Below are 9,592 nucleotides of genomic sequence, written 5' to 3'. Positions count from 1 at the left end.
GATCTTCTACATTTGGGACTGGCATCTCTCTCGAAATACACCCATGTAAGACTACAATTACAATTACGGGTTGAAAGGAGAGAGACTTTTCCTTGTTCGTGGAACTTTCTGTCCACTGTCATTTGTTTTATTCTGGTCTTCCTTGGCTGCAGTCGTTGAATAAGAACGCCAAGGAAAGTGAGAGGCCAGTAACAGTGCCAATGTCTAGACGTGTACAGTACACTTCCATTCGATTGTCCACCTCGGATGTCTCCCCCCCCCTCCCCTCCCCCAGCATTTGGCAGTCCACTCTCTCCTCACAACCAGGAAATTAGAATCACAATCAACAGAGAAGCCTGCAGGTTGCGTGATGGGGAGGAAATAGACAACACATTGTTGTTTTTGTCATATTCAAGGACAATGAAGCAAGATGGAGAAATATTGTTAAGCGACAAATAACAATAGTAGCCTTTACAGTTCCCACCCACACAATACATGTATCAGCAGAAACAGACACCTGTCGCCAACCCCTTTGTAAAGGGATTGCAAGTGGCTGCATTTTGTGTTTCTTCTTCTGCATGTTGTCAATGCTGTATCTGCAATGCACCATCCTATCTCGACGGCAGGCAGTGCAGATGGATTCTGACGCAGAATGACACAATAATCTCTGTCACCAAGTGTTCCTCTGCAGACCCCTCAGGTCTAGAATCTGCTGTGGAAATGTCCTTGTCTTCTCTCTCTGGCTACCACTCTGACAGTGCATAGAGAGAAACTCTTCCAACCTTTCCCAGTCCCTGTCAAACGATTTGGATGCCAGAATAGTCGTTTCTCACCATCGCCCTTATTGTCACTACTAAAGATAGAAGAACTGTCTGGAGCTTTCTAAACACAAATGTCATAGCAACCAGAGACCATAGCCTACCTTCACTTACCCACTAATGCAATTTTTTTCATGCGAACAATTGTGTTGTCGAAAGTGAAAAGGGGTAGTTTGAGTAATAACACATTATTAACACATTCTCTCTCTCTCTCTCTCTCTCTCTCTCTCTCTCTCTCTCTCTCTCTCTCTCTCTCTCTCTCTCTCTCTCTCTCTCTCTCTCTCTAGCTGAGATACAGCACTGTCTGGTGAGTGCAGGGGATGTTGGCTGTGGTGTGTTTGAGTGTTTCGAGAATAACTCATGTGAGATCCGAGGGCTACAGGAGATCTGCATGACCTTCCTCCACAATGCCGGCAAGTTCGACTCTCAGGTAAAATACAGTGTGTGTGTATGTGTGTTTCTTTGAATACACACTTTTACCCTCCTCTGTTTGCCCCGGTCTCCTCTCCTCTCCCACGGAGTTCAAGTCCCTATCAGAGGGAGGTGGAGGGTAACCACGGTTAGGGAGTAGCCAGCTGGCACCATCCCAAGCCAGCTCCTCTTTCATATGGGTACAGGTGGCTCTGCCCCAGCCTCAGAGCCAGGGCTGACTGAGTCTCAAGATGTCCCTCAGGGCTGGGTCAGGGAGGGACGAGGGCTACATTAGAACCTGCATGTCCAGGGGTTAAATTTAGCAGATTTTATTAGAATGATGGAATATTGCCGGTTAACTGACAATCACACACCTAATCCCACCCCCCCGCCACCCCCACCCCCTCCCTATAAGCACGCGCACACACACACACACACACACACACACACACACACACTCACACACACACACACATCAAACCCCCCAAAGAGCATGACACAAAGCCAACAATACTAGTAGAAATGCTAGTGTAAAGGAAGACCATCCTACTAGATACTATCAGCAGTGGAGTAAAAGTGTTTATTTCCTGTGTGTGTGTGTGTGTGTGTGTGTGTGTGTGTGTGCACGCGTGCGCAGGGGAAGTCCTTCATCAAGGATGCCCTGAAGTGTATGGCCCATGGCCTCCGCCACAAGTTCAGCTGTATCAGCAGGAAGTGCCTGGCCATTAAAGACATGGTGTTTCAGCTCCAGAGAGAGTGCTACATCAAACACAACCTCTGCTCCGCAGCCAAGGAGAACGTCAACGTCATGGTGGAGATGATCCACTTCCAAGACCTCTTCCCTAAAGGGTGAGTCCTCTCTCTCCCTTCAATAACCTCTCCTAGTTTCTATCAGCCTATTTCTATCTCTTTGTCCTTCTCTGCACCTCTCTTTGCCCTCTCTCTACCCCTCTATACTCCTTTCTTACCCTTGGCTCATCCTTCTTAGCTCATCTTTACCCTTCTAACTCTCTGTTCCTCTCTCAACCTCTCTTCTGCTCTCCCCCCCAATCCCGCTCTCTTGCACTTCTCAGCCTCTCAACTCTGCCCCTCTCGACTCCTTTTGACCTTCCTACCCATCTCTCACTCTTACCTCACTCATCGTTGTCCACCCCTACCCATTTCCGCCTCTCCTATCCTCTCGGCTTCTCAGTCAGATTGTTCCACAGACAATAGTCTTTGAGGAAGGCTATAATTATCCTCCTGTAAATAGGGTGTTAAGGTAAAGCACTTGATGTCCAGTCTGTGTCGTTTGGAAATACCTTTCTCTGTATGAAATGATGCCATGTCATTTGAGTGCTGCCTCTCTCTCTCTCTCTCTCTCTCTCTCTCTCTCTCTCTCTCTCTCTCTCTCTCTCTCTCTCTCTCTCTCTCTCTCTCTCTCTCTCTCTCTCTCTCTCTCTCTCTCTCTCTCTCTCTCCAGTCCGTACGTGGAGCTGGTGAACATCCTGCTAAGCTGCGGCGAGGAAGTGAAGGAGGCGCTGACGCGGAGCGTCCGTATGCAGTGTGAGCAGAACTGGGGGGCTCTGTGTGACAGCCTGAGTCTCTGCTCCTCCCTCACCCCTCCTCCCGGCTCCGCGCCCGAACACCGCCGTCCCGCCCCTCCCCACCCCGAGCCGGAACACCCCCGCCCCCCACGACAGGGCGATAAAGACAAGCCCAGTAAGGGGGGCTTCAATGCCCACCCCCGCGGCCGGAGTCAGGGCCCCCGCCGCCAGAGCCCCGACACCGGGGTGGTCGCCGAGCAGGAGGACCCCGAGGCCACCGACATCCGGAGGTGAAAAAGCGGGAGACCTTGACCCCTGACTCCTGACCCCATCACCATCGCTGCCCCACATATATACTTCCACTCTCTCTCTCTCTCTCTCTCTCTCTCTCTCTCTCTCTCTCTCTCTCTCTCTCACTCTCACTCTCTCTCTCTCTCTCCCTCTCCCCCTCTCTCTCACACACACACACACACACACAGACTGAGCAGAAGGAAAACAGACCCTCACCTTTTCTGTCCTGACCCCCCCCTCTCCAGTCATTCCAGCAGTCCCAGATGGTAAACTTGCAGGGTAAATGTGGTGTAGCGTGCTCAGTTACTCCAGATTGTAGGCCACGTTTGTTGTTTTTTTGTTTATTATTGAATAATAATTGTTATTATCGTGAATATTTTAAGTGTTAGATCTATTTTGGCTCTAATATAGTATTTCTCAAATCGTACCTACTGTAAGATTTGATTATATTTGTATTATTTATTTCATTCTTTATGCAATGTTTAAATATCCAAATGTACATAGAAATATACTTATCTATATTTATATAAACATGTATAAATATAGTCACCATATGCAGTACTGATATACTATATATGATTATAGTATGAGGTGTGCTTTCTATTGTGTTCTTCACAATATCACACCCATCACACCTTGGTCTGTAGATATGTAACATACCATCATTATTATTTTTTGTTTCAAAGTGGGAATGTGTTTGTATTATAATTCTAGATACTTGATGATTAAATACAAACTGTACAGGTATGAAGTACAGTTCTGGCACATATGATTTGTAGTGCATGAGGGCCATGGCTGAGTAACAAACTTGTACATTCTTTAAACAGCCTGCCTCCAGCATCTCTAACCCTATAGGGCAGTAAGGACACACTGTCTATAGCAGCATGATATTTGATGTTTCGTTTCCGAAATCCTCCATCTTATTTCAAATGTAAAAACCACATGCATCAAGGTGCCTAAGCTTGCTCGATCCTATTTGTAGCCATTTCTCTTGTGACTCTGAATAGAGGTTTGCTCTTCTACACTTGACTGGGGGTGGGGGGCGGTGGTGGGGGGGGGGTAACTAAAGGAAGATTCAACGGTATTATTGACATGATTCATAACAATCTTGTTACCTCATCCAATTAATAGGACTTATAGCTACACAATTCCTTTGTTGGCAAGAAACAGAGAGCCTGTAGCCCTCTTGCAGCCCTGTGGCCATGGCCTGTTAGCAACGTCAGCTGGGTGATTGACAGGTGTCAGGTGATCCCATTGTTTGTGTGTCTTGACCAGCTGTACCAGTCTGACCATTTTGGAAAAGACGAGACGACAGCTCTGTTTTTAAAACCTGGTCCTGGGGGATCTTTACGGGTGTGCAGGCTTTTTTTTTTCTAGCCCAGTAATTACACACCTGATTCAGCTAAACACTTCATTATGAAGTTGTTGAGTCAAGTGTGTTTTTATTACAGCGCTGGGGCAGTGGTAGCACTGGGCAGTAGATCATGTAAATGTAAGCACCGATTCTTGTCACTCTGGATAGTCTAGAAGCAACACACTGGCCCTTCCAAACTCTAAGACTCTAGTCTTGTGGAGGTCCCAGCGGTGGTCCCGGCGGAGCCCGGAGAGGCCTTGAGCGCGTGCTTCTCTCCCCCCTCGGAGCCGCAGTCAGCAAAGCGAGGATCCTGGAACTGGGTTAGGTCCACACACGGGGGCTCCGGTGCTGTTATTCTACATGTTATATTTACCAAGGCCACCAGAGGATTCCTCTGGTCCGCAGCCAAGAGCCAACCACGGAGGGAGACCGAGGAGAGGAGAGGAGAGGCAGGGAGAGAGCTCCACTCAATGGCTTAGAGGAGACTCGCTCTCTCTCTCTCTCCCTCTCTTCCTCCTCGTCCTCTTCCCCTTCCTCCTTCCTTCAGCTCTAAGGTTCCTGTTGACCTGGCTTTTCTTCCCCTCCCTTTTAAAGCACCAACATTTCTATTGAAATGATTCCCATGAAGTTACAGCACATTCATAGCAGTTAATTGGTTTTCATTGGACGCCAGTGTTGTCACCCTTTTGAGAATGTACTATTGACATTCTGCTCAGCTCTCTGTCTCTGTCTTTCAAGATGACTCTTACGCTCTCTTCCACTGTAGCGGCTTGAATGAAGGTCCTTGTGAGTCTTTGTTTATCGGAAAATACAGAAACAGTGTTTCATTGTCATTGTTCCAGAGCCTCACTTCTATCCTCCAATTGTGCACATGTACAGAACGGACAATAATTTCATCAACCTTAGTAAATATGCAGAATGTGGTCTGGTTGTAATTCACTTGTCTAAAGTTGTGTATACGGTACTATGAACATCTTTGGACTCATTAAATCAAATCAACAAATAATGTATCTTGATATCATTAAAAGAGATTTTTGAGGGTATTTTGAATATACTGTTTCTTGCATGGAGATTGTTGTCTGTACAGGAACTAAATACTGATGATGAAGATTAATTTGTATATGTATAAGCATTTGTGAAGGATGCATTGCGTAAGTAATGGGACAGTGAAGCATCTTTTCTTCTTTTGGCTCGACTCTCCAAAAGTTTGGATTTGAAATCAAACAATGACTATAAGGTTACAGTATATACTATCAGCCTTTATTTGATGATATTTGTGTACATATTAGTTTCACTATTAAGAAATTACATTACCTTTTATGCATAGTTCCCCCATTTCAGGGTACCCGAAAGTGACAATTGGCTTGACAGGTGTTTCTAGTTTGTCAGGTGTGTTCCGTCACATCATGTCATAAGAGAACTATCAATGTCTAGTATCTATTCTATAGGCTTTACATTTGCCTTTGGAGTCTGCCATTGGTGTCTGTCAACATGACGACCAAAGAGACGTCAATGAAAGTCAGGGAAACCATTATGAGGCTAAAATATGCGGGGGGGGGGGGGGGGGGGGGGGATTAAAATCAGAAACAGTCAAAAGAAAGGAAAGAAAGCACTGGTGAGCTCAGACATGTAAAATGGCCTTGTAGGCCAAGGACACTTCTACAGTGGATGAGTACAGACTGCTCATTATTATTAAGAAAGAAAAAAACCCTTCTACAGATCAGCAACACTCCAGGAGGTAGGTGTGTCAGAGACGACCCTCTGAAGAACACTTCACCAGCACTATAGAGGTGTGTAACACTGGGAGGTGCAAACCACTACTTATCCATACAAACAGGATGGTCAGGTTACTGTTTGCTAAAAGAGCCAGCAAGATCTGAAGAACAGTATCGTGGACGGGTGAAAGATTAACATGTACCAGAGTGATGGCAAGCGTAAAGTGTGAGAGGAAAAAAAGGAACTGGCCAATATCCACAGCATACCAACTCATCTGTGAAATATGGTGGGAGGGGGTGTTATGGCTTGACCATGTATGGCTTCCCCTGGAACTGGCCAACTTGTCTTCAGTGATGATCGAACCTCATAGTAATTGTTTGATTTCAAACCCAAACTTGTGTAGCGAGTGTAGAGCCAAACTAAGAAAAGATGCTTTACTGCCCCATTTCCACTGTGTGTAAAACATCATCAACCCTACTGTTGACGTTCAGCTCTGTCATTGAAGAGCAGCCAAGCATCCAGGCAATTTGTACACAATTACCATTATTAATTATCATTAAGTATTAGACTGGACCCTTCCCATTGAAAGCAGGGTGGAGTTAGCGGAAGCACATTCTGTAAGTTTGATTTCCTGTGAAAGGTAGTCTCCAATAGCAACAGACTGAGTCATTGACATTGACAATCAAACAGGCTTAGCTGGTTAGCAGAGAAGGCAGTCGAGCCTGCGTTACATATACCTCCAGGGCAAAGGGCAGGACACCCTATTCTAATGTGATGCACCAGTGCCGCCTCTTCTCTGACAGTGAAATACAGACTGTTTTTACAGTTTCAAGGACAGATAGGTCCTATTCAGACGTGTATACGCTAACGTCAGTGGCTCTGGACTGCACGCTGTTCAATGGCTTTGTTAACAATGTCTGTTTTTATGTGTGGTCCCAGTGCTGTATACATTGTCTCACTAAACATTTGGACTAGGGTGCAAATTTAAGAGGAGAAAACCTCTAAACATTTCATAGGACTACTAACCCATGCTAAATTTGCTTCACTCAAGTAGACAACTATAGTGAGTGCTTTCATAATCCTCACAGTACATGACCTCATGGCTTTCATTGCTTGTTGTTTCAACAGTTCATCATACTGACATTATTTATACAGTATAGTATAACTGTAGAACTCTAACTGGAGTTAATTTGAATATGACCAATGAATGTACAGCCCTTAGGAAGTATGGTATTTGCACTGTAGATGTTTTTTTGCCTCCCGACCACCCAGGGAAGAGTGTATGCTTGTTGTAATGTCAAAGGACCACTAGATGGCGACATCTCTCCACTGATTTCCCCAAGTGCACTAGGTACTCAGGGCCCAGTTGTTTAAAATGTTTAATCTGGATCAGAATGATCCTGATTCTTTTTTGCTATCCAGGATCAGATCTATCGATTTTGAGTCGTATTGGGGAAATCAGCCAGCTTGATCTTTTCCTCGATAGCAAAAAAGAATCGGGATCATTCCGATCCAGATTAAACGTTTTGAACAACTGGGCCCTGATGATTAGTACGTAGAGGTAGGAGATAATCCTCTAGCTGTACGTATAGTTTATTTTTCAATTCATACAGGTGGTCAAATTGTTACTATAATCTATTTTTAAGGGAATATGTGCTAAGGTGGCAGCAAAGAAACAAACAGATGAGACTAAAGGGACCTTCTTGACCAGCCTCCCATTGACAGCCTGACTAGGTCAAAACCAAACCCTTAACACTAACCATAACCCTAACCTTAATCACATTTGTAAAATTGGTTTGCTGGTCATGTGTGTATCGTTTTTTTCTCTGGAACAAATTCCACCCCAAATGTGTCGTCCTCTGTGGTTCAGTTGGTAGAGGATGGCGCTAACACCGCTTAGGTTGTGGATTCGATTCCTGCTGGCATCATATATACTGAAACATCTATTCCCTCTTGTAAGTCGGTTTGGATAAAGGCATTAGCTAAATGGCATATATATATATAAATGCGTAACACCCACCTGGGTGATACACAGGGGCCAGGACCCTAACCAAGTGTCAGCTATGACAGTGAAGAGGTGATGAGGAGTGATAGGGCCTGTTTGTGTGCCAGTACACAGGGTGACAGGGGCTGTGTGAGCTACATGCTGACACTCAGCCATGTGCTGGCACTGTCGATCCACTTATCGTACACCGGTGTCACTGGCCAGCCATGGAGCTGGGATAAGATAGACCATGGTGTGGTGTGACTATATGAGACTGTGACAGGAGCGGCACGCATACACCCCCACACTCTCTCTCTTTCTCTCTCTCAAACACGCACAGAAAACACTCTCTACAAGGTTTGTCACAGAAGCAAAGTAACACGCATAGTACACATAGCTTTTTCTCAAACCCTGCTTTGCCTCTTCTCTCACTGAACGATCTGTCTGCTGCCTGACCTGTTTCACTTGGTTTGATACTAGAGACAAAAATACGCCCAGTCAGTTGAATCTAAAGTATTTATTCGAGGGTACTGTGTGGTGTAGCCGAAGAGGATCATACTATAAACATTGAAGAGGTGATGCTTGAGGAAGGATGTGATGCCTAAATGCCGCTGCCCCCCCCCCTGACCTGACCCCTATCTATCTACCCTCCCTCCACCCCCACCCAGAGAGCTTTGGACTGTCTGGATATGAACACTTGAACACTTGATCTCTGCACTTTATATTTATACTAATTATGACTCTTGCACTATGATGTTGGTTTGCACTGTCTTGTCCTGTCTTGCACCTGTCCTGCTGTAAACCGTGCTCCATGGTACCAAACCAAATTCCTAACATGTTTACATGTCATGGCAATAAAGTCTTCTGATTCTGATTCTGATGAGTCCTAAACATAATACGCACGTCTTCCACCTGGGAGACCAGGGGTCAAACCCCACCTCAGTCACACACAGACGTCAATCGCGCTACGAGACGACAACGTCGTCGGTTGAAGCAGAAAGCGCCTGACACCCAGGGCCACAGACACATCAGGTCGCCATGGCAACAGATAGTGTATCGGGGCCCGGCGACGTTGGCAGGTCTGCTAGAGGGAGTCTGATGATGAGAGGAGAAACCAGAGACGTCCTGGTCCAGGTGCTCCGTGAACTAATGAATTAATCACTGAGAGACTGAGCTGGCGACAGGGATGAATCATTAAAGAAGCAGAGGGGTGAATGAGGCCACCAGAGTTCTGTCTCTCGTAAGAAGAACTTCACTGGAGGGAGTCCTGCTGATGGGTCATGTGACGAGAAATTGGAGAATGAACTCATTGTAATGCATGGAATGGAATGAGGAATGGTATCACGCACGTGTGTATGTTGATACATTTCCTCCTTCCATTCCATGCATTCACAATGAGGCCCGTCCTCCGATTTCCACCTCTACTGTGGTAGACCAAGTCCTGACAAAAAGAAGTAGTCCAAAAGTCTCACAGGAAAATTACATTTTCATTTAATAGCTAGTATAGACCACG

General features: G+C 45.7%; 1 protein-coding gene across 1 annotated transcript in view; it reads left to right on the top strand.

Moving 5' to 3' along the window:
* stc2a (stanniocalcin 2a) overlaps positions 1-3,028 on the top strand; it is a gene marked incomplete at both ends in the record, with an annotated part of 5,484 nt that extends 2,456 nt beyond the window's left edge. The window contains 3 exons of the mRNA XM_080526188.1: positions 1,085-1,227; positions 1,846-2,057; positions 2,671-3,028. Coding sequence (XP_080382314.1) covers positions 1,085-1,227; positions 1,846-2,057; positions 2,671-3,028 — 713 coding nt within the window. The remainder of the gene's footprint in view (positions 1-1,084; positions 1,228-1,845; positions 2,058-2,670) is intronic.
* Positions 3,029-9,592: the final 6,564 nt, after the last annotated feature.

The sequence above is a fragment of the Nansenia antarctica genome (assembly GCF_963989245.1).
Source record: "Nansenia antarctica genome assembly, chromosome: 3".
Classification (NCBI taxonomy): domain Eukaryota; kingdom Metazoa; phylum Chordata; class Actinopteri; order Argentiniformes; family Microstomatidae; genus Nansenia; species Nansenia antarctica.
This window is presented reverse-complemented; position numbering and strand designations above follow the sequence as displayed.